Below are 26,059 nucleotides of genomic sequence, written 5' to 3' on the forward strand. Positions count from 1 at the left end.
ACGACAGTAGCAAAACAGTATGGTATAAAATATAAATATAAAACAGTTGACACCCAAAATAGCAAAAGAGCCCTGTGGCGCAGAGTGGTAAGCTGCAGTACTGCAGCCAAAGCTCTGCCCACGACCTGAGTTCGATCCTGGTGGAAGCTGGGTTCAGGTAGCTGGAAGCTGGGTTCAGGCTCAAGGTTGACTCAGCCTTCCATCCTTCCGAGGTCGATAAAATGAGTACCTAGTTTCCTGGGGGTAAAGTGTAGATGACTGGGGAAGGCAATGGCAAACCACCCCGTAACAAAAAGTCTGCCAAGAAAACATTGTGATATGACGTCCCCCCAAGGGTCAGTAATGACTCGGTGCTTGCACCTTACCTACCCAAAATAGCAGCAATCAATTCACTAATCAGGTTCATTAATTGGAGGCAGTTGATCCGCCAGCTGGGAAGAACTAAATGGTGGATGATTCTAATAGGGAGGACTCAGATCTTCACTTGCCTTCTACCAGGCCGGCAGTGGCCCAGCCTAACCTCAACCATATGCCTGGCAGAACATCTCTGTCTTACAGGCCCGGAGAAATGACAGTAAGTCCTGCCAGGCCATGGTCTCACTAGACAGAGAGTTCCACCAGGTCGGAGTCAGGACCAAAAGGGCCCTGGTTGAGGTCAGGCAGGCCTCCCTGGGGCTGGGGACCACTAGTAATTTCTTATCTTCTGATCAAAGCACCCACCCGGAGACATTTGGGAAGAGGCTGTCCCGCAGATATGCTGGTCCCAGTCCACATAGGGCTTTATAGATCAATACGAGAACCTTGAATCTGATTTGGTACTCCACCGGCAGCCAATGCAGCTGGCGCAGTATAGGTGTTATGTGCATGATGCTCGGCACTTCCACAATGACACAAGCCACTGCATTTTGAACCAGCTGCAATCTCCGGATCAGGCCCAAGGGGAGCACCCCCGGCTCAATTGCAGGACCTCTGTCTTCGTGGGATTCAATTTCAGCCGACTCTGTTTCAAACATCCAGTCATGGCTTCGACAGCTTGCTCCAAGACATCAGGGGCCAAGTCGGGCTGTCCGTCCATCAACAGATACAAGTGAGTGTCATCTGCATATTGGTGACACTCAAGTCCGAAACTTCACACCAAGTGGGCAAGGGGGCGTATATAGATATTAAGCAACAATGACGGGAGTATAGTCCCTTATGAGATACCACACACCAATGGGTGGCGGGATGACAACTTCTCCCCCAATGCCACCCTGATAGATTGTGGTGGAGAGACAGGATTTTATCAGCAAAAAAGTTCCAAAAAGCCTCACAGCCAATATCCGAATTCAAATTTTGATGGTCTCTCCCTGGAAGGGAAACCAATGACTACACCACATTAAACAATTTTACTGGGTGTGAGCTAGCTGATGTGATGGAAGCTGCATAATATTCCTTCTTTACAGCCTTCACCGCCATCTCATAGGATTTCATAGATGTCCTATAAGATGCTCTTCATCCCGAGATCACCGCCACACGCACTCAAGCCCTCTTCGCTCCCGCTTCTTCTGTTGTAGCTCCTCTGTATACCAGGGGGCTCAATGGATACAGGGGCGAAGAGGACGATGGGGAGTGATTTCATCGATGTCTTCAGAGAGCCGGACCTGCCAGTCCTCCACCAGCTCATCCAACGAACCGTCATGGAGCATCAGATCCCGCAGAGCATTCTGGAAACCGATCGGATCCACGAGTCTCACTATTGTGGAACGACTTCCTCCGGGAGGTGTGCCCAGTCCCCTCACTCTCTCTGTCTTCAGGAAGCAGCTGAAGACTGTTTTACTTAGGACAGTTTTTTACACATTTTAACTTTCATTCTTTGATAAAGCTTATGTTGTTTATATTTTACATTGTAAACTACCTTGAGCACCTTTTGTTTTGAAAAAATGAATGAGTGAGTGAATGAATGAATCTATTCTGCTAACAGCAGTACTTTTCTCTGGCACAAGGAGTATCCAGAGCCTCTTGCATCAAGGGAAAAAATCTTGTGTTGGAAAGGCTCTCTTTGTGGATCAGATCCAATGCTTTGTTTGGAGTGGAGAGTGCCTTCAAGTCATAGCTGACTTATGGTGACCCTTGGTGAGGTTTCCATGACAAGAGACTAACGGAGGTGGTTTGCCATTGTCTGCCTGCCTGCCTCTGCAACCCTGGCCTTCACTGGAGGTCTCCCATCCAAGTACCAACCAAGGCCGACCCTGCTTAGCTTCTGAGATCTGATGAGATCAGGCTCACCTGGGCTATCCAGGTCAGGGCAACCCTTTGTTTACTACCTATCATACTCCCCTATTGAACATATTCGCACAGAACATGACCAATGAGCCCCTAAAAGAACAACCAGAATTACACGAGTATATTTCAATGTGACTATTGGATAGCAATTATTGGATGACACTTGCTGTACTGTAATCATAGTATTGCTTCTGTTTCTCCCTTCCCGTGTCCAGAATGCTTTGGAGTTTATGTTTAATGTATGTGAAAGATTGGATAAATATTCTTGCATGTGATCATACAGCCCTTTAGAAAGAAAAAGATTTTTTTTACAAAAGCTCTTTCTTTAGGAGTGAAATGGAATAGACCAAAAACTGTTAGTGATCTGGACTGGACAGTTCATATATATTGATGCTGGATTAAAACTGATACCACGAGAGCAGTGCAAAAAAAAGGCATGCCCAGCCTCTGTCCAAGGAAGTCTAATCTCTCCCCCTTTCCCTTCTAGCCAAGAGCAAAGCTCTACGGCTTGTGTGCCGGAATCCAGCCACAGCCCGTGTTTACTTCTGACATATATGCAGCTGCAAGCAGTCCTGTAATGGCACCTGCCCCTCCTCAGCGGGGCACTTACATCTCAAGAGAGGGCAGTAGTCCCAGGGGACATGAGGGTCGTTCGTGTAGCACCAGGGCCCGTGGGCATCATCATCCGGATTGCGGCAGTAATTCTTTTTCAGCTTGCTGACGTCTGGTTCTCTATATATTGGCAGATGCCTAGGAAGAAAATACATCCCAAGGATACAACCAAACTTTACTCATCGTATATGGTTAAATAGAAATTGTTGTTGAATATTTATTAACCTTTCATGATAATTTGGGTAGTGATAGCTTCTAACAGCCAGCTTGGCGTAGTAGTGAAAAAGGTGGGACTAGAATCTGGTAACCTGAGTTTATCTCCTCACTTAAACTGGGAGCCAGTTTGGTGCAGTGGTTAAGAGCTGCAGGACTCTAATCTGGAGAACCGGGTTTGATTCCCCTCTGCTCCACTGGAAGCCAGCTGGGTGACCTTGCATCATTCACAGCTCTCTCAGCCCTACCCACCTCACAGGGTGAGTGTTGTGGGGATAATAATAATAATAATATACTTGTAAACCACTCTAAGCGAGAGTTAAGTTGTCCTGAAGGGCAGTATATAAACTGAACGTCAAATGCCAGGCCTGAAACTTACTGGGAGAGCTTAGGCTAGGCACTCTCTCAGCCCTGCCTTCTTCATAAGGTCATCACAAGGATAAAGTGAGGAAGGGGACAACTCAGAGGGCATATGCTACTCTTAGTTCTATAGTGGAAGATAATACATAAACAAACCAGAAGCCAGTGCAACAATCCAACTTCCTCAATACATAACTATGAAATCCCAAGAGAAGGGAGCAAGGCATCCTGGAAGATGTAGTTTAATACAGAGCCTTGGTGTTAACTGTAGTTCCTAGAGCGTATGTCTGTGATGCATGTTATAGGGCACTGCCTTGAAAACTGGCTGGTTCGAAACACAGCAGCCAGCTGTTCTCATGAGCTGGGCGTAGGGCACGTACGGCCCTTTTGCGGAGAGATCTGCATTGAGCCACAATTCAAATTGCAACTTAAGACTGAAGGTTACCAACTCCAACTTAGGAAATTCCTGGAGATTTGGAAGCAGCGGCTGGAAAGTGAGCTCATCTAGGATGTGAGGGCACCCTTCAAAGCTGCCATTTTCTCCAGGGGAAAATATCTCTGGGCTATGGAGATCGGTTGCAATTTTGAGAGAACGCAGGCCTATCTGGAGGTTGGCAACCCTGTTAAGACCCTGGACTGCTCAGGGCTGGAGTACCTGAAGGTCCACTTTCTCCCATACTGTCCAGTCCACCAGCTAAGTTTGGCTCTTTGTGCCCAGTTTGCAGAGGTAATGAGAGACAGGGCCTTCTCAGAGCTAAACTACATGAGACAAATTACACGAGGACGCTCAAGTGAAGGCAGAGGCAATGTTAGCTGGGAAGCATAGTTTGAATTTCACCTCTCTCTACAGAGCCAGCAAAGATCATTCCTCAGAGGGTTTGTTAATAATTGACAAAGCCTTTGGGGAGGCAAAGAGTAAATTAACAAATCCTCTGAAGAGCAATCTTTACCAGCTCTGTAGAGAGAGATGAAATTCAAACTATGCTTCCCAGCTAACATTGTGTCTGCCTTCACTTGAGCATCCTCGTGTAATTTGTCCCGTGTAGTTTAGCTCTCAGGGGTGACACCTCACCACTGGCGGCTCACCTGACACCAGGTTTACTGTCCTTTAGACGTCAAGAAACAACATGCCTATTTATTCAGACTTCAAGGTTTATTTTAGTTGCTTTTATGGCATGCTTCTAGCCTGATGCCTATTTTCTGATGGCTGTTTTATGTTCTCTGCTATACTATTTCCATGCGGTTTTTATGCCCATGTGGATTCTTCAACAGTGATCATTTTTAACAACGTTGTTATGATCTTACTAGTATACTGATTTTGCTTTATGAGTCATTTCAAGCAAGTCTCTGCAGAGGTGGCCTACCATGTTCCAAATGAATAAATAAATTAAAATTCACGCAAAACCATTCTCATGAATGATCGTTATCACAGTTGGACTTTCTACAGAAAACTTCTTGCTCTCAAACAATGCCACAATTCAATGTTAAATTTTAAAATGTGATTAAAATACTTTGGTTTTGTATCATTTTACAGTTTCTACTCTACCCCTTGCTTCTGATTATTAGAATTATTGGAAAAGGAGAACAGCAATATTTGAGTCCAGTAGCACCTTAAAGACCAACAAGATTTTCAGAGTATAAGCCTTCGAGAGTCCAAGCTCCATTCAACAGATAGAGAGGTCATTTCTGCTGATTCTCCTTCTACTGCAGATCCCCACATGCTTTGCCCCGTGCTACTAAACATGGTCTGACTCCAGAACAAAATGTGGAGGGTTTCAGTCTACTACTATGGGAGAAGAAACTGAGGAAGTCCTACTCCACTAGTAGAGCTTTCTTAACATTAACTGAAAAGGCAATGCTTAGCATTTTGCAGATTATCAGGAACTGGTGTAATATGAATAATAAAAGGAACTTTTTTAATTTTTCAAAACATAACAGCTTGAAAAGAAAGGGAGGAACCAAGCAAAAGGCGAACGGACTGAAAATATTCCATTGGTGGACAACATGGACGCCACTGGCACGAAGGACTGGGTCCGAAGGTCCCCTTTCCCTCCACACAAGCAGCACATCCATCAATAGAAGGGGATTTTATAGCCTGCCTCTGATATTTACATTTTCTACAATGATGGAGAAGTAAAGTGCTAGTCTCATTTTAATTATTTTTGTACATACCTCATTAAATCCTGGATGTTTTCATCCCACATTGAGCATGTTAAGCCAAATCTTGTCTGGGCCAGATTCCCCATATAATTGGTCCCATTCCCTCGATAGCAATCTACATAAAGAACATTTGGTTAAAATGTTGTCAAAGAAGCTATAAGAATATTAACAGTAAAATTGTGGTGGGGCAGTCCCTATAAATAGTCAGTTACCAAGTTCTAAAATTTAAGGTAGAGTTTACAAGATAGTACAAACAAAAGCCTTGCCAGTAACTACACGAGTGAGAAAAACTTAACTGATCTAAACATATATAAATTCAAGTACTGTTTGAAGCCTATAAACATAAATAAGTTACAGGAAAGTAAATAAGTAACTTGATTTTGTTGCATGTTGCAAATGTACTGGGGAACTGTTCAGTCTAAATGGTAATTTGTTGACTACGGACTTGACAAGGTCACCAAATGCATGAACATGTCTAAGAGCTGCCAATGTATTGTTCATTTTGCAATTGAAATCCAGATGTTTTCCTCACTCCAGCTTACAGGATAATACTTCAGCATGTTATGAAGAGATCCCGTATTTTGGCAATGACCAATACATGAAGTTACGAGAAGCAGAGGAGGGAACACATTGCTTCTCTTCCCATTTTTAATCATAATTTGTGGTTTTGTTTAATATGCATCATTGCTCGACATGAAAGAAAATGTTATGGTTGGCAAGCACTGTGAAACTGTTCCACATTGTCACTTTGAACGGCCTAATGCTAACGGCCCCATAATACGGCACTGAAATGTACATATACAAAGTAACATAAGACGGCACTGGGACACAGCAGATTTGCTGTCCAATCCTTTGCATGGTTGCTGCAGCCCTAACTCAGGGAAATCAATGGGCTTAGACAGGAGAAACTCTTAGTAAGATTGCATTGTTGGTCTGACCCTGCAGCCACACCCATCTGTAGAGCACACAGGTAGACAAGCCAGGCATACAAGGATGGCAAGGGGTGGATTATTTTAGACACACATCCAGATACCATTCAGAAAAGCCTTTGCTCTATAAGCTTCTGCAGAAAATAAATCCAGCAACTTGGCACACATACAGAAGTCCTCGCTCCTTGTTTTGCCCTGGCCTTTCTGTTTAAAAAAAATGCACAAGCACAGAAACACAACATCAGGACAGCATGTCTGCTATTGGCTCTCACACTGCACATGGCTTAACATTTCCATTACATTCTCATCAGCCCATCAGAAAAGCAGCTCACACAGGTATACCTTTCAAGGACATCTATCCACAGCCACATCTCTTTGGAATATGCTTATCTAGCTGGCACAAAGTTACTTTGCTCACCCGGCAGATCACATTTCGGTATTTGGAAACAATACCCAATGCGAATGTTTGGGTCTGTAGTAAAACACCAGGGTGCCTCTGCTCCATCTGGGTTTCGGCAGTAGTTCTCTCTTAGGTCCCTATAAAAAAATAAGCATATTAGCATACGCCAGACGTGCCGCTGCTGTTTCTTTTTTGCTTTTAGACTATATGCCTGGCATCTCTGTGTCACTGTGAGAGATCTGAACAAAATAAAGTATGCACATGCTAATAAAATTTGGCAACTGAAAGTAGACAAGAATATGGAATTTATTTTCAAAGACCTTGCTAGAGATAGTGCCAGAACATTTTCAGTGCACCCCCCCTCCCTTTTGCATGTAGAGAATTTGCCACCATTGTTGCAAATATATTTTTCCTGTTACAAAACACTTTCATCCACACTGGAATTGGACACATCTGAAACCTATTACAAGTCCTACTTTCAGACCTACCCCAACAATAAACCACCACCAGCAGCACCCCCTTAGTATGCTGAATCTATCTGGTTATAAAGAAAGGGCCCGCTTAGTTTTATCACTGATTTAATTAGGAAACTGAAACCGAAGGGTATGAGAAATGCAATTAGAAATCCTAGACAGGTGTTCCTGTTTGAATAAGGGTCTAACCATCAGGGACTCTGAAATATCTCTATTGGTATTAAACTGTCAGCCCCTTCAAATGTGTTACTCTCCATTCTCCTGAAAACTTCTCTCAGGTGCTATAGATTCTACTGTTTCAAAGGGCTTTTTTTACCATCTGGAACCAAGATTGATAGCTGACTGCACAATAAGTGTGAGCCCAATCTTATTAAAACGAAATGTCTCCATCAGACGGTCTAATTGGTTTCATAACAGAAACTGAGGACTGCCTCAGACGCCTCATTTCTGCATTTGCATTTTGTAAAATTCACCTAGGAGAACACTGGAGGCCCAACGATGGAGCTCTTTCTCTTTAGGTACGGTCAGTTCGTAACAACTATAACAGCGCATGTACACCATGCATTCAAGTATGGCTTTTCCAGCATTTACAAAATCAGGTCTTTGATCACTTATGGTTTCTAAAGCATGGTTTATTTTAACTATGGTTAACCCATGAAGCCAGGATTTAGTTTGCAGATGATCATGCAAATCTTGGTCTGCATCAACCCATTCTGGTTTCATTGTTCTTCTCTGTACTCAGGGAGGACACTGCTGGAGAACAAGCCAGGATATCTACAGTCAAACATCACATGAAACCACAGTTAAACTCATAATTAAGCCCATGTGCTTCCACTGTTCACCACAGAATCCCAAGCAGAGTTACGCCCTCCTAGGTCCCCTGAAGTTAACGGATATAGAAAGACGTAACTTTACTTAGGAGAGCATTGCAACTGTGGTTAATAGATCAGCTTCAAACCATGGTTCCATATCTCGGTTTGACAGTCGCTGTCTAACAATAGTTAGCAGAGTGGCCTGCATTCAGATAATCACACGAACAGTAGTTAAATTAAACCCTGGTTTCATGGGATGTCTGAAATGAACTTTTTTCTGAGCTTCCCTGCACAAAATGAAAGTATGAAAATGTACAGCAAAAAGAGAACTGAAATTTAAGAAAGTTGACATTGCAGAGCTGACCTCAGCATTCGACACAAGAGAAAAGTATTTTTAAAAACAACAGAGCCAATTTTCTTAGAGAAATGGGCTGAACTTCAAGTGTTGTCTAGCATTTCTAAAGCTCTTAATCAAAACTCCCAAGAGATTAAAGTGGATGTTTTATCCACCAAAATGCTACAGGACTAGTTCCCTAAGCTGCTTCCTAGGCGGGCTCCAGAGGTTCCCCAGAAAGGATTTATAGAGGATATTCCATATTAGTGTTTCTTTAAGCAAAATGTATGGGATGACTATTTGGGGAGGGGGAGGGGACAAATTCAGCTTGGCTCGCGTTTTTCTTTAAAGTTCATATATCTGGCTGAACTTCTAAATGCACTTATTTCACTGCCAACCCACTGACTGTGTTAGGAAAATGTGTAATACTCATACTCTGTAATCAGAATTTCACATACCTATTTCTTAGTTGTAAGGAATTAGTTATGTGCTCCGAACATAGAGTCTTAATTTCTAATGCGTATTCTATGTCAGAACATTCAGACACACCATAATTAAATATGTTTAAGGCAAAAGCCCTACTGATTTTAGTGGGACTTGCATGCAAATATGCGAGAGCGAGTGTAGTGTTGTGGCTGGAAAATCTAGAAATGTACGTGTTTAACTTGAAGTAACCAGATCACATTGCATCAGCATTTATTCCCTCATTCCTGCCATTTTCTAAATAATATCTATTGCTGTCCAACACAGAAGTTCTTCCCCAACATTACTATTTTTAGGTGAATTTTGCAATGCTGAGGTGGCATGCAGAGTAGTGGATTGCTTGCCAAGCTCCAGCTAGGAGGGTTGGATTTTCCTAGAATTACTACTGACCTCCAGACCCCAGAGATCACTCCCCCTGGATAGCATGGCTGCTTTGGAGGGTGGACTCTATGGCATTATACTCTGCTGAAGTCTCTCCCCTCCCCAGTCTCCTCCTCCAAATCTTCAAGAATTTCCCAATCTGGAGTTAGTAACCATAGGTGGCATAGGGTTGCCAGGTCCCCTTACAGTCTCGACTAGACATGGGCATGAACAGGAAAAAAAATGAACATGGTGTTGGTTGTTCGTTGCCATCCATGAACAACGAACAATGAACATTGACGAACATGACCTGTTCACGAACATGGTCATTGTTCGTTGTTCATGGGGGCCTGCAGGCCCTCCTCCAGCCATCAAGATCCCTACCACACCACTCCCAGAAACCCTACCTGAGCAGGCAGCAGGAAATGTACCAATAATAAATAATAGCTTGGCCCAGAGCCTGGCAGCAGCCCTGGAACTTGAAGGGGTAGATCCCTTTCCCACCACACAAAGAAAATTCAAGCTCCAATGCACTCTTCCTGTCTCTCTCTCAAAATGCCAACAGCAACTGTCTCTCCTTCACTGTCTGCAAAACCAGAGCTGGGAGCCCCCCTCCCCCCTGCTCTTTGCTTCCTTGTAACACATTTGGGGCTCCACACTTGAAAGGAAGACCTGCCTATCAAGCTAAATTGGGCTTAGATTGGGGTTTCCAGGGCAACAGCAGGAGTTCAGACAGAGTTCAGATAGTCCTTGCCTCAGGTTGCTAAGGGAATTGATTGCAAGTGCCAGACTGTCTAGCTTGACGAATAGCAATGAACAGCAACGAACGAGGCTTGCAATGACCACCTGTCCATTTAGAATGGGGCCTCACCAACAGCTTGTTCGCGAACAGCTGATTGGGCTGTTCATTGCTTTTTTTAGTTTGTATTGATGCTCGTGCCCAACTCTAGTCCCAACAGGATGATGGAGATCTGGCACTTACCTTTCTTTGGCCCCCAGCATGCCTCACTTCTGGTGACAACATCGTGCAGGTGCAGAAGCATGCATAAACTTTACAACGGGCTGATTTGGGCCTCAAATGGGCCGAATTTGGCCTGTTGGGGGCCCAAATCAACCCACTGCTAAGTGAGTGCATGTTCTCAAAGGCAGCACAATGAGGTCACGCCGGGAGTGACATCGTCGTGCCACTCTAGGAGCACGCCTGGGAGGCCTGTTCCCACAGCCTTTTCCCCCACTTGCCAGGGGAGCGGGGGGGGGGGTGATAGTGGGGGATCCTCCACCCCCACCAGGGGAATGGGACCTCTAGGTGGCACACGCACATCACAGTTAGTCCAGTGTCAGCCAGCCAAACATTTTCCTACCTAAGATCGAAAAAATAAATATCTATCATGTCTCATTTATTGAAGCTGCCTTACAAACACAGAATCATAGACTGCAACAGTTAATGCAAGCTAAGGCATATAAAATTAAGTTAACATAAGATATAGAGGCCGTGACCTAGATAGCCCAAGGGAGCCTGATCTCGTCAGATCTCAAAAGCTAAGCAGGGTCAGCTTTGGTCAGTAATTGGATAGGAGACCTCCAATGAAGACCAGGGTTGCAGAGACAGTCAATGGCAAACCACTTCTCTTAGTCTCTTGTCATGGAAACCCCATCAGAAGTTGCAGTAAGTCAACAATGACCTGAGGGCAGGATTTCATTTTTTTCAAGGTATACAGATGCACTTTTTCCTGCTTGCAAGCAAACTAAACACGGTGAACCCGTGAAAATGATACAAAAGCAATGCTGTTTTGTACAGTGTCTTCCTACGCTGGCTGCTTGACCCATTCCAATGCCTCACAGATCTTGAGGATGGCCACACCCCTTGCTGCCATGAATACTAGAAGAACTTTGCCCATGCCCCCTGCACAGAACAAGGAAGTGGCAGCATCCCCAAAACTGACAGAGCTGCAAAAGGAGGTGGGAGAGGCTGCTTCCATAATCACAAACATCAGCATAGGTACCTCGTACTAAAACACTCAAGACCAAACTACATGATAACTTCTTTGGCAAGTCCAGCCTTCCATTTTTGTTTTTAATTTTAAATGTTTATATGAAAGTAAAGAAAAAACAATAAACAACAAAGGCAATAAACAATGGATAAAATAATGTAAGCAAGATATATAACAATACACAAAACCAATAAAAACAATATGTAACAGCCTATTACACTACAAACCTATTTCCCCTCTTTATCCCCTTACTTACATACACTCAACATTTATAATCAAAGTTTTCAAATATTAATTTTACAATTGGTCTACTTTAATAATAATAGCTATTTGTAGTTTTTCTTAATTTTCAGCTTCATAGTCAAAAAAGTCCTTCCATTTTTTCTGAAGTCCTAAGATTGATCTGTTATGTATATAAGAAGTTAATTTGGCCATAGACGAATATTCATACCATTTGTTCATCCGCTCCATTCGTCTCAGAACTCAGGCATGAAGGAAGGAGGGACTCCCTCCTCACTGCCGTTCTGAGCTGAATTGGGCTCCTGCCAATTTTTAAAATGACATTTCCTGCAGATGCTGTGGGGAAATCAATGTATTGTATAGTTTGGCCTTCAATGAGAGAGCAACAGAAGTCCCATTTATCACTCAACTCACACCACTCCCATAATAACCATCAGTGAAGCAAAAAAGCATCTTACATAAAGCACAATGGTAGTATATGTCTTCAGCAAAACACAGGAAGTATTTTCTACGTTTTGGTGAGGATCAAAAGCGAAAGAGTTGATGTAAAGTGGGAACATTTACCATGACCAGGGTATCCAGCAACAACAATGTGCTTGTAAAATGCCATTCTGGACAGATGAGTGCCCACTCCTAGTGGTGAACAATGTCATTGTTATTATTAGCCTCACAATAAAACTGGGGAAATGTGGCTGAGAGGAGTAGCTTAGCCAAGACCACCTCCAAAGCTTAATGTAGTAGTGGAAACGGAACCAGCAGAATGCTGATTCACGTCCCAACCACTTAACCACTAGGCGACAGCAGTTCTCCCAAAGTGCTAAAGTATTACGGCAAGCCATGGCAATGGCAGTTATAGACCTGAGGCCTGTGCCACACAGTCACATGCTACTAGTCACAAAGGATCCAAAGCACCACAGCTGGCAACAAAAGGCACGACTGAATGCTGACAGTTGTTATGGAAGACATCACCCCAAAATTTCAAGTAAAAATAGAGATCCACTATTGTTGCAGTCTTAAACACTTACTGAACAAAGCAGCACTTTACTAGTAGTGTGTAATTTGGTATATTCATTCTGAAAATATACCCCAAAGATAATTTATCGGTATTTTCCAAGTATATTTGGGAATCCCAATCAAATATGGGGTTCTCCGATAGACCAGTATTGGCATTCCCAGTTAATTCTGAAAATATTCATAAATATCTCAGTTCATTATTCATTCTGGAGGTGCCATTTTTGGAGGAAATTATTGGAAGTTTTATATATTTAAGTTTCTTGGTTTGAAACTATAGTTATGTGAAACTTTTATAGTAACACAGCAGAGTAACAGCAGAGTTATTTAGGCAGACGCATTTAAACCCATAAAATGTGCATTAGTCAGTCTACAGACAAAATCATAGAAAGATACAACTTACAGTTTTATTGAAGTAGATTCCTTCCATAGCAATATCTTGTAGTAAAAGGGAAGGATCCTAATCAGGGCTTTTTTTCAGCAGGAATGCAGTGGAACGGAGTTCCGGAACCTCTTGAAAATGGTCCGCTCATCATGGAGGGCAATCTCAACTCCCCTCTGTCTGGAGATCAGGGGATGGGGCCACCAGCCATGTGATCATTTTCTCCGAGGGCAACCCACTGAGTTCCACCACCACTTTTCCCAGAAAAAAAGCCCTGATCCTAATCTAAAAAGTTACATTCCCTAATTCTAAACCACAACCTGAAAGTATAGGCAGCGAGGTTGAGAGGTGAGGGTCTGTGATCAAAGCTCCATGGCGGAGTGTGGAAAATTCACATCCTTCTCCTTGGAAGACCATGTGAGAAGAGAGAGATTCTCCCAAGTGACATAGAGACAAGGAGGAGTCAGGAGGCATTCCCACCTCAGACAAAAGAGTGGCTGATTGCTAGATTTACATTTATGTTCAGAGAGACACGCAGCACCCCCAAATGTCCAAGACATGCTGAGTCGCCTATTCCAACACAAATGATACCAAAATTGCAACAGAGTGAAGGCTAGCTGTAGTCTGAGAATCTAATCACAACAACAAGTCTCTCATGATCTGTGAGCATTGTCATGATTTGACTAAAAAGCCTAGGAATAGGACACAACAGAGTGCATGAGAAGGACTGTTAAGTGTGTCCCACCTCCCTGCATGGTAGAAAAAATATCCTTTGGATGCCTATGAAAACAAAATCCTGCCATTAAGTCATAGTTAACTTATGGCAACCCCTGGTGGGGTTTTCATGACAAGAGACTAATATAAGGTGGTTTGCCATTGCCTTCCTTTGCAACCCTGGTCTTCGTTGGATGTTTATATATTTGTTTTATTTTAAAAACATATAAGCAGAGCCTATTAGAAGCAAGCAGATTCAATAAAGCAGGAAGCATTCCTGCTAATCTTGCACTAGATTCTCAAAAAATAAACCTTGCCCATCCCCAAGACTGTATTTAGGTTTCAGTTCCTCCAATTGTTTCTCTGCCATCTCCCACTAACTAGAAAATATCCGCTCCCAAACTGTGATGGGAATTACGTTTAAAAAGATAGATTTCCAACAAGCCAAGAGTATCTTCCATCACAAACTCCCACTGAGGAAACATCAGCCCAACATATATGGTTGCCAGTTTCAGGTTGGGAACTGACTGGTGAGTTGGGGGTGGATCCTGGGGAAGGATCACAGTGTGTGAACAGTCTACCTAGCTCTCCGCTGTTTAATATGTCCTTAAGTAAAAAGGTCAAGGTAGTCCCCTGGGCAAGCACCAAGTCATTACTGACCCATGGGGGGACGTCACATTACGACGTTTTCTTGGCAGACTTTTTACGGGGTGGTTTGCCATTGCCTTCCCCAGTCATCTACAAAATCATAAGGCCTTTAACTAATGCGCTGCAAGCCACAGCAGCAAGCTGCCTGGTTGAGCAAAACGTTGCCATCTCCTGCCCGGAAGACTGAAACACGGATGGAATGTGAATGGAATGTCAAGTGATTAGGTGTGATTGGTTCTTGTCCTCCCTGCAGCAGACGTGCAAGACTCCTGACAAGAAAGATGCTTGAAAGATTTTTCTTTACAACACCCTTTGGACATTCCACCCTTCTTTATCCCATTGATCAGAACCCTGGCTCAGATCCTATCCAGCAATCAAGGGCCATCAATCATCTCTGATCAGTTTAAACTTTTCCTGGGAAAACTTAATCTAAACTTTAAGTACTTTATCCAACCCCAGAGACACTTAATCACGTGGATTTCATTGTCTAGCACCAGGAATGACTAATCTAAACCTCCCCAGCTCTCATTGTTACACCTCAGAATGCCAAGCAAGGCTTCGCAATCCCTTTGTCTATCCCAGGAGACAACCATTAAAGTCATTGTTTGTCGGGCTGAAGTCACCTTCCAGCCCCAGGGCCCATTTTGCCCTATAACTGCTTGGGCTTTGCCTCAGCCAAAGTGTGCGAACTTACTTGGATCCAAGTGCCGTACCCTCAGAATCCTCTGAGCCTCTCTGAAAGGAATGCTGGTCATTCAAGCCTTCTTCCTCTATGTACCTCTCTGCTCCTCTGATAGGTAACTATTACCTGAATCCTACAACTACTCTCCATTCTCTCACTGCTTTTCCTAGGACTCTTGAATGCCTGCAATTTTTATATATTTGCCTCTTGCTGTGTGTGTGAATTTCCCCTTTTAAATAAAATATTCTTTGCTTTGGAAAACACCTGCCTAGTCAGTTTCCTCAGGGAAGGGACCTGGTATACATTGGTGGAGGTTCTTGCTTGTTACCGACCTCTCGCAGCTTCTCCTTGTTTGCTAATTCCCCCTATTCTGAAGGAGACCCAACTAGGTAACAAGTGGGGCATAATGCCGTAGAGCAAACATTTTCTCCATAGGAACTGATTTCTAAAGATCAGCTGTAATTCTAGGAGATCTCTAAGCCCCATGCTAGAGGTTGCCAACCTCTAGCAACATAAGGTAATCTCGACATCAAGAACAGCAACCTTGGCTGCATCAGTGGCCCTATTCTTGGCTGGTTTTAACTCTCTTTAAAACTGAGCATTCAAGTTTAGGTTACTGGATGGGGCAAGAACATGTTATTGCTAGGCGGAGAGATGGTGGGACATCACCTAACAACTATGTCAATGGACCTCACACTTGGGTCAGTTTATGATTCCAAAGTGTGCAGGTGGCACAAAGAAGGGACACCACCTATCATGCATTCTGAAAAAGACAGAGCAGTAGAGGAGGACGGTGAGTAGCAAAGCCTATCCTTCTAGCATGTCCGTCAAGTGGGTCATTTTGGGGTTACATAATAAATACAGCTACTGAAATGAGAAGTACCAATTAAAAAGGTATTCCTCTATCCATTTCTTCTAGCCCCAGAAAGGTTTTTATGCAAATTCCTTCCTTCAGACTATTCTAGCCTTCAGTTCCAGCAGGAGGCAGCTGCTGAGACCTAAGCATTCATAGCACAGATCTGCTAACATTTTTTGTGCATTCTTCCACACACATCCCAGCTGTTGGCAATAGAGAATCAGCCACCAAAATCCAGATGAGCAAGGGTCAGAAATATAGGGTGGTGTATGAACTGAAGCCCTGGTATGATGATTATTATTGAGATGATTATTAATGATCCAGATATCTGAGGGAACCACAAATGTCTAATCATAAATACCATAAGAGAATCAATAAAGAATGGAGAACTTTCCCCATCCCTGAAAGCCAGATGAACAACTTTAAATTTTCGATAACTGCTAAGTTCTCACCAATCTGATCTAAATAGTCATGCACTCCATCTGCCTTTCTCAGACGAAAAACACTTCTCTTCCTAGTAACATACTTTGAATTCCAGAAGGGAAGCCAATCATCCTGGCCTAAACAGAGACTTGGATATCCTAACTCACTATAATTTCTAATAGCTCAGCCAGACCCACTTTTTAGACTGGCTCTGCTTAACTTAACTACTCACTTAACTGGCTCTACTTAACATGTTGTAAGATTACTGTAACCCTTTACTGAAGTCAGTCAATTTTCTTATGCTTCAGACTGCTTCTCCCTCCATCAGTTATTTATCCTGCTCAATTAATCTGGGGCACCATAAAAGAAAGGCTGGGACCTCTGAACTCAGGAGTCTCTCTCCACAGTACTTCTGACATGTGTTCTTCATGTGTCAGGAGACACAACGTTAGCAGGGAAGCGTGGTTTTAAATGACAGAGCCGGTGGAGATCACTCCGAAGGAAACGGATTCTCTTACAGCCTTCCGCCGCTTCTCCCCTTCCAGAGCCACTGCCATGCTGAGGCTCAGTTAATTCCAAATTTTAAGCAGCGAGGGTGGCAGGGTAAAAGTTCCGGACGGGAAGACAGTGCAGCATGTCAGAAGCAATGGAGGGCTGTGAGAGAATCTGTCCCCTCCAGAGTGAGCTCCACTGGCTCTGTCCTTCAAAACTATACTTCCCAGCTAACCTTGCGTGTCTCAACACTTGACGGACACCCCCCCTGGTCTCTCCGGTAGACAGACACTCATCGTCCCTTATGTGTGACAACCTAACCTGCTCTACTCTCCTATACAGAGAATCACATAACAGGATTCACATCAAGCCTCTCTCTTCCCCTCCCTTTACCCGCCACCCCTTCAGTAATTTTTCCTGTAAAAACATAGAAGATGATTTCCTCCTCATTGTATCTGAAGAAGTGAGCTCTGATTCATGAAAGCTCATGCTGGAATAAATGCTGTTAGTCTTTAAGGTGATACTGGACTTCTGCATTTAACATACTTTTAAGCTAGGATTCCTTATCCTCAGACAAGATATTATCTGTCATTCATATAACCCAGACTGAAAAAGGAAGGGGTGGCATATAACCCAGACAGAGCTGAATTTGGGAAACTGGCAGGTGAATGAGCCTTTCACAGGCCACAGCACTCATTTTGCAATAGAGCTAAAAGGGCTCATTTACTAGTCCTTGTGAGATCGCCCTGAAGGCTGTAGGGTGGGGTCACTGCCTTTAAAATACATCTACTGCCACCACTCTACTCACTTGCATTTATAATTCTCGGGTGTGAACTGGTGTTGATGAGGAGTTTGGGAATCCCAGCGCTGGCATTCAATCCCACTCTGTATGGTGTTCACAGTACCACGGTAGCCTTCCCCTTGACCTTCAACACACTCTGTCGTTTCTACCGATGTTGTCGTATTGGGCACCACGGCTTGAGCTAAAAGGAGAGACAGGGTGACTTACTTTCATTCCTGTACAGTCAGTCTGCTGCAAGGAGAATGTTTTCTAGATCATTCTTCTACTTCTGGAGAAAGAGATTTTGGGTCCTGGGGAAGAATCCAGCCCGTAAGAATAAAAGACTTGCCTTGCTGGATTGGTTCAGAGTCCATATAATACAGATTTCTGATAACCAGATAGCTCTGGAATCAGCAGGACACAGAATACCAGATTCCAGCCTGGTGCAGCTCTTCTCACTCTAGCCAAGATCAATTGTCTTCCATAAATGATGTGCCCCTTCCCCTTCCTTTTCACCACCCCAGCTAGTTTATAAGTTCTGTGTTCCTATATCTTGTCTTAAATTGCCAATTGAATCAAAATGTGCCAAGGCACTGGGGGTTTATGCAGGGTGGACATATGCTTGGTAAACAGGGTTACCAACTCTGGGTTAGGAAATTCCTAGAAATTTGGGGGGGGGGGAGTGGAGCCTGGAGAGAGCAAGATTGAGGAAGGGGACGGACTTCAATGGGATATAATGCCATCAAGTCCACCCTCCAAAGCAGCCATTTTCTCCAAGACTAACCAACTTTATTGAGGCATACGCTTTCGAGAACCACAGCTCTCTTCGTCAGATGCATGGATGATGCATCTCAATAAAGTTGGTTATTCTTAAAGGTGCTATTGGACTTTTTACTATTTTGCAACTACAGACTAACATGGCTAACTCCTCTGGATCTATTTTCTCCAAGGGATCTCTGTCAGTTGGAGATGAGTTGTAATCCCAGGAGATTGTAATCCCAGGAGTTGTAATCCCAGTAATCTCCAGGCCCCACCTAGAACGTGGCAACCCTATTGGTAGAACTAGCATCCATTGTGTAACCTGTAAATCAGATTAGCATTTGAACTGAAAAAGTCTGCTGCCAGCTCTTCAGTGGAACTAGTTTGTTGTTGTAACCCCAGTTATCAAAACATTTACAAGCCAGAATCTACTTGAAGCAATTGACCTCCCAAGTCTCTAGTCCCACTTGAGTCAAGACACCAGGCACCATGCACACATGCAGAAACTGAGAAACCGAACGCAAGTGAAATGAAACAGCGCCGTCAGTATATGGTGGACGAAAGTCCCAAATGTGTCAAATGCTAACCACCATTATGAACTGAGGAAAAGTACCTCATTTGAAAATCAACAAAACTTAATGTTCCAAAGGCTTTATTGGGTTCATTTCTGTGAGTGTTAGAAAGAGGCCCCGTTTCTGTAACTTTGGTATGACAATTCTAAGTGGTGTCAGATCTCTGGAAAGCCAACAAGTCTCTCTTTCTCAACACCTTCCACAGATGTCTCTGCAATCTGCACTCAGTCTGGTATGGACGGCTAGAAACAGAATTCTGGAAAATGAGAGGTCCTTAGATGAGTCAGACAAACAGAAACAAGTATTTGGGGGGGGGGATGGGGGAGTTACTACTTATATATTTCCAATAAATGATTTTTATGGGCCAAATGCTGCATTAGACACATAAACTGAGGCATATCGCTTAAATGCTGTTCTACAGCACGTAGATCCCATTCCAAGTAGAAGCTGGCCCTCCTTCACAAGCTAAAACTTTGAATATCACTTTTATTCTTATTTATGAACTGTTGTAAATTTCATGAATAAATAAGTAATATTTGCCCACAGGCAAGAAAAGCGACAAGCTCTGGGGGAGAGTTCTTATATTTTTGAGACCTGTATTATCAAACCCGACTGACAAACATCTTTCCAGGGTCTCAGTCCTTTTACTAGAAATCCATTAATGGGTAGTAATTCTGGGGATCGGTCATGTCTTTAACATGCAGGGTGTGTGTTCTCAATTCCAGCTGTAGCCCGTCCCCTGAAAAGTCTTCTAAACTCCGGAGAACTGAATATTCAGTCCATCATATAAACATATGAGGCTGGCTCAGTTCAGACTATTTGTCCTGAAGCATGCTATGGTCTATTCTGGTTGGCAGCAAACCTCAATAGACATTCGTCTAGCTCTTCTCCATCTCCTGCTACCTTTGTGATTGGATATGCCACAGGCTGAACCGGGGACCTTCTGTAGACATAATTCTATTGCTGAGCATGTGCCTCTTCACAATAATATTGATTACAGACTTTTCCAGGTCTCCAGCAAACATCACCAGATCTGTATCTCAATACCTTTAACAGAAAATCTGTCTTCAGTGCAAGGGTGCCATCACGGTCTCAGCTGATTCACGTGTTACGTCTGGGGCCCCCGCCCTGTGTCACGGTCTGATGTGAGTTGCGGGATCTCTCAGTTTGCACATGCATGGCGCCCAGTGTGGAACACAAGCACAGCAGTAATGGACAAGAGACTTCAGCCCCCCACCCCTGGTGCTGTTTTCCAGTCTTGAAATGGTTCTGAGACATTTTGGCCCACTGGAGAAACCTATGAGTATTCTAGAGCACACAGAGATTTCCCCAATAGGCCAAACAGCACCCCCGGACCATTCAAGATTGGAAAAACTGTTGGGGGAGGGGGCAGTAAAGCTTCAGTAAAGCAGAAATTGAGGGGGACCCACAACTCATGTTTGACTGATCACAGTTCTGACCTGGCCGTTTCAACATGGCTCCCCGCTGCTCGTAACAACCCAGAATATCACGAAAAAAACATGGAAGATAGCGTTTTCTCGCGCGAGATTTGCACAACGTCACGTGACGTCGCACAAATCTCGCGTGAGAAAATGCAATCTTCCGCGTTTTTTTCGCAATATTCCGGGTTGTTATGAGCAGCGGGGAGCCGTGTGGAAACGGCCCCTGTTTGAACTGTTTACCGCGTGCAATTTTTTAGCAGCAACATAACAGAATATATCTCATCCCACACATTCGTATGCTGACACAGCAGATGCTAGAAACGTAGGCAAAGTGAAGTGATGAGGGTAACCAAGGGAGTTTGTCGCACATCGCTATCACCTTCAGGGATTGTGGTTGCATTCTTCAAGTACTGAGTAGTACAATAATATTTTCCTGGGCTGCAATTGTAAGTTTTCATTGGATTCACATAAAATGTTTTTATCATAGCAGTTCAAAGTAATTTCCTGCCCAAATTGTTTGGAGTAATTTCCTGAAGTGAGCCACTGGTAAAAAATGCCCCATTGCAATGAGCTTGTGAATTCTGAACTCATTTCTGGAAGAGAAAGGACAGCATCTTTCCTCTTAGGATTTCATAAGTTTTCCAATATTTTTTTTTAAAAGAGCAAGATCCTCTTCCGTTATATTCTGTTTCAATTCTCATCTTGGACATCACCTGATTCAAAATACGTTATAATTCTGCCATGCTGAAAGCTGGTTCACGCAAGGCTCAGACATGTAAGTGATACATGGGAAGGGGCAAGTCTGTGCACCGTTACACAATATCAAGATTTTATGCATAATGTCTAGACAAGCAATACAATTCATGCCAATGGGAATGTACGTAAATCATTTCAGAATGACAACAGAGGAAGTCAGACTCAAAACATTTCCCGCATGCAGGCAAACCTGACAAAAAGAAAAAGAAAAAAAGGGATCTGGATATGGGTTTCAAGGATACCCAAAAAATTTAGTACCCCTGAAATTCAGATCAGATCCTCTAATCTGGATAGAAAATCTCAATTTTTTTCTGGCCCTTATTCTCCGGGGGGGGGGGGGGGCTGGGAGAGTCTTTTTTTCAAGAAAACTCCACCAAATTTGCAGAGAACCTACTCTTTCCTGTCTAGTAAAGACCCCCCCCCCAAGTTTCAGGAATATTGGATCCTGTGGTCCAGTTTTAGGGCCCCCTGAACAAGCTACCCACAGCCACTCTCCATTGTTTCCTATGGGGGAAATATTTCAAAGGCTAAAGGAAAACCTTAAGCAAAGGAAATTCCTGGTCAACAGCTAGTCCCAAATGCAAGTCCCACTTTCATGCAAACTGAACGGACAAAACTAAACAGAACCATAGTGAAGAAAGGGAATCAATGTCAATCTAAAGAATCCCAATGCCAAATCAGATAACTCCAATGTAAAAACAGAGAATCCCAAACTGAAGCAGCGGAGGTGGGGTGAGGCTGGCTGGAGCTGCAGATTTTAAAAGGTGGCAGCGTGAAGTGCTCTCTTGGAGCTCAGGTGGAGGTGGAGGGGGGGGGGATGTGATGGGAATCCACTCTGCCTGCTGTCTCCTATCCACTGCCAGTCTTGCGCCCCTCTCCTGCTGCAGCACAGAGCTTGCCTCTTTGTGCCGCTGCCCACTTGCTTGGGCTGCTGCTCTCATTCTCACTGCTGCGCTGCCGCTGCTGCACTGCCTGCAGACAAATAATCCAAGTCAGCAGAATTGCTCCTTGGATCCAATCTAGAACACTCTAATGTGATCCAGTATAGCTAGATTATGCCAGATTGGCACAAATCCATCTATTTAGCCTGATCGTAGATCCTGGATTGCACACCTCTGAAACCTGAGTGATACCAGGTCTTCCTGACCACTAGATCATCTTAGATCAGGTCTTCCACTGGATCAGCTTAGTTTGAAATAACAACAACTGTGCTTATATACCACTCTTCTAGACAGATTAGTGCCTCACCCACAGTGGTGAGTTATTATTATCCCCACAATACAGCTAGGGAGCTGGGACTGAGAGGGGTGGCTTACCCAAGGCCACCTACTAAGCTGATGGCAATCACAGGATCTGAACCAGAAGAGTGTTGATTTGCAGCTGAGCTACTGTGCTACAGCAGCTCTCTCTGAAAGTCAAACATTCAGGTAGCATTAAGTCCAGAGAGCAACAAATGCATCAGATGTTTGTACTCATAGGAGGGGTCTTTCAGTACTGTTCCACTTTTTGACTGCCATCATGAAAGTAAAAAATAGTTCTCAAACTTTTGCTGCCTTAAATAACTTATCAGTAGGCTACGTTCAGACTTCAGTAGAATAATTTAGGTCTTGCCACACATATGCAAACAACCAGAAGTGAGCCAAATGTAACCCTCTCACATGCACCAATTTTCACGCACCAAGTGAATAATGCACTTTGAAGCTGCTTGGAAGTGGATTATACTGTGAAATGGGAAAATGCAAAACTGATTATTCAAGAAGGCTTTTTACTCAGATGGGAGGGAAGTATTGTAGGGAGGGGGTCAGATGCTTTGCTAATGAGTTGGGGACCATAGACTTCACCACTACGTTGCCATGCATATTATCTGTTGCTTTCAATTTGTACTCCTATATCCTACCTGTGCTTCATGTTATCGAATGTCAGTCCTAGAACTGATTATGTTCTGTTTCAGCATTTCTTCAGCTCTGTATTGGATCCTTGCTAATGCTATGTCTTTGTAAAATCCTATGACGTTGTTTAGGGAAATGTCCTTGGCATTGTATGGAAATGTCCTTGATATTGGTTGTACTAATCTCACACTATGTAATCCTCCTTGAGTCTCAGTGAGAAAGGCAGACTATCAATGACATAAACAAACAAATAAATAAATAAAATCCAGATGCAAATATAGCTAAAGTACATTAAAAGTGGATTGAAAGTGCATTATTCAGTGTGTGTGAAATGGAATGGGCCTAGTACAGTGATTTTCAAACTGTGTTTCTAAGAATTCTAGGAGTTCCTTGAGATGAGCCACAAGACTGAATTCCTAAACTACAAGACTGGCAACAGCTTGACTATCGTTACAGCCTTCTCTGGCATTATGCATCTTTAAGACGTTCCAGGCCTTGGATGTGGGAAGTGAGATATTTCTGAGAATGGGTTCTAGGTGATAGGCAAGCAAATCTCAGCCACACAATCTGAGAGGCAGCTGCTTCTCCTAGATAAATAAGCAGATATTCATATCTGGTGTGAGGATGAGGAAGGACCAGGGGATGCAAGAAATCCACATGAGCCAAGCCTACCCAAATATAACTTGGCTATCATGCAGTTCCAGCCATGGCTTTAGATAAATTTCAGGCATCTAGCTTTGGGGAAGAAAAAGGAAGCAAGAAACATTTGTTTTAAACTCACCACATGGTTTAATTGCACAAAACTCCCAGATGGTGTCGGGGTCAAGAGTGTAGCACCACGGCCTCGGCTTACGATCCGGATTGCGGCAGTAATTATCATCAAGGCCTTTGTCAGGATGTCTGCAAACCACACCGACAAGCGTGTCAGCCAAGTCAGCTAGGCAACATTACACAGGCACGCACCAGAAAGGAACCAAACAGCCTCTAGCTGAAGAAGGCTGAGAGTTGACCCAACTGATGTAAAAAGCTCAAATGTGCCAGAGCCGCCCACCCCTAGATGGGGAAGAGTGGGAGCCATCAAAGGGCAGCACTCACACCTGGAGGAGAACTTTTCGGATAGGATTCAGGACATCAAACAGGAACACTCTGCTAATTGGCTAACCTTCCATTAACCTCCAGCCTGACACTGAAAAAATGACTTACTTTGTCTTCTTCAAATGGGGCCAATTAAGAGTGGACAACATAAACACTTCCTGCCATGCCAGACTCATTAAAGATTATAGTTCAACGGCCCTGGGTTCAAACAGGAATGTTATTCCAATAAAATCCTTGCTAATTAGAGCTCTATTTTTAGTGTTCAACTTACTTAGGGGCCCTCAGTTTCCAGCACTGCAAGTAAGAAAAACTGAAAGGAACTTAATTTCCTTCTGCTCCCCTTTATCTTGTCAGAACCCCGCCGCACTCCCTTAAATTGTTTCCATTCCCTTTCCCTATTATTACTGAAAGAAGTAAAGGAGGGGAAACATAAGACACCCAAGGACACTGTGAATGAATGACATTTGATTGCTGTTTTTTATGTTATATGAAATATATTGCAAGTGAATAGAACAAAATGGGTAGCCATGTTAGTCTGTCTGTAGCACTAGAAAAGAGTAAGAGTCCAGTAGCACCGTGTTGCCACAAATTTTGTTAGTCTTATAGATGCTACTGGACTCTTGCTCTTTTCTATTGCAAGTGAATGTTAGATTCTATTTAGGGGAGTGCAGATATCAACTACCCTTGAACCCAAAAGCCTTCTGGAACTGCGAGAAGATGTAGTCTTCATGAGCTGATTCATAACTGATTTGCAATTGCCTGCTGAGGATCTTTCATCCAGAAAAGGAAAAAGCTAAATGAATTATCTTAATCCATTTCATCTTGCTGGGGAGGAGGCAAAGGTAACCATGTTCCTTTCCCAAAAACATGCCTTGGAAAGCAATGTCAGAGTGTCTTGTTTGTTTTTCCGCAGAACCAGAAGGTATTGTAATTAAAGTCCCTGAACCTAATATTAATGGTTGAACATTTTATTGACAAAGGAGCAGAGCACTAAGGAAGTTGGCTGAGACTGGCTATAATGATGCACTTTGATAGCATAACCTGCCACGGTCATTGGTCTCCATTCCGCATTTAAGTAAATGCTCATTTATTAATTCTCACTTCTGCAGTGCAGCATATGCTTCAGGACTTTGATGAATTAAGAGTAAATATGCCTAGAAAAGTAGTTTCAGGCAGGCAGCTGTGTTGGTTTGCAGTAGAACAGCAGGATTTGAGTCCAGTAGCACTCTGAAGACCCACAAGATTTTCAGGGTATGAGCCTTGGAGAGTCAGAGCTCTCTTAACCAGGAAGTACAATATTGGTTTAAACTGAAGATCTTTAATCACAAAGTTGGCGTATATAGAGGAAGTTAACAAATTGCTAACAGAAATATCTGATTATAGTTTTTGATCAGAAAGAGTGTTTGCTTACCATTTCAGAAGATAGTTACAGGTGGCTAGCTGTGTTGGACTGCAGTAGAACAGCAGGATTTGAGTCCGGTAGTACCTTAAAGCCCAACAAGATTTTCAGGGTATATGGCTTTTGGGAGTCAAAGCTCCCTTCTTCAGATACAAATAGGAGTGGAGGTCCATGAACCTAAAGACTCTTGAAATCTTATATTCTGAAAGTCTAAGATGCCACTGGACTCAAATCTTGCGTGCCTAGAAAACAATTTGTGACAAGCGATCAGTTAGTATCTGGACAGCTGAATGTTCAACAAATATTTCCAGTATGCGGGAAAACACCTGAAAAAAAGATGGTGGAGTGTGTGCCATAATATGCAGCTTTTGACATAACTACCCCCAAAATGGTCACTGCAGCCTTCCTATCTGTTGTTTGTCATATGATGTACACAAAAATAATTAATGTTTTGGTTCTGGCACTTACTAGTAAGGTAGTAAGGTATCCATTATGACATTCTCATTGTTCATTAGTGGTTAGCAAACTG

General features: G+C 43.3%; 1 protein-coding gene across 1 annotated transcript in view; it reads right to left on the reverse strand.

The window, feature by feature from the left end:
- The window catches only part of HGF (hepatocyte growth factor), a 114,932-nt gene that overhangs the window by 15,370 nt on the left and 73,503 nt on the right, over positions 1-26,059 (reverse strand). Inside the window, exons 7-11 of the mRNA XM_054987801.1 lie at positions 23,818-23,936; positions 17,646-17,820; positions 6,946-7,073; positions 5,620-5,722; positions 2,873-3,012 (exon numbers count right to left, since the gene is read on the reverse strand). Of these exons, the coding sequence (XP_054843776.1) occupies positions 2,873-3,012; positions 5,620-5,722; positions 6,946-7,073; positions 17,646-17,820; positions 23,818-23,936 (665 nt within the window). The remainder of the gene's footprint in view (positions 1-2,872; positions 3,013-5,619; positions 5,723-6,945; positions 7,074-17,645; positions 17,821-23,817; positions 23,937-26,059) is intronic.

The sequence above is a fragment of the Eublepharis macularius genome, chromosome 9 (genome assembly GCF_028583425.1).
Source record: "Eublepharis macularius isolate TG4126 chromosome 9, MPM_Emac_v1.0, whole genome shotgun sequence".
In the NCBI taxonomy this organism is placed as follows: Eukaryota; Metazoa; Chordata; class Lepidosauria; order Squamata; family Eublepharidae; genus Eublepharis; species Eublepharis macularius.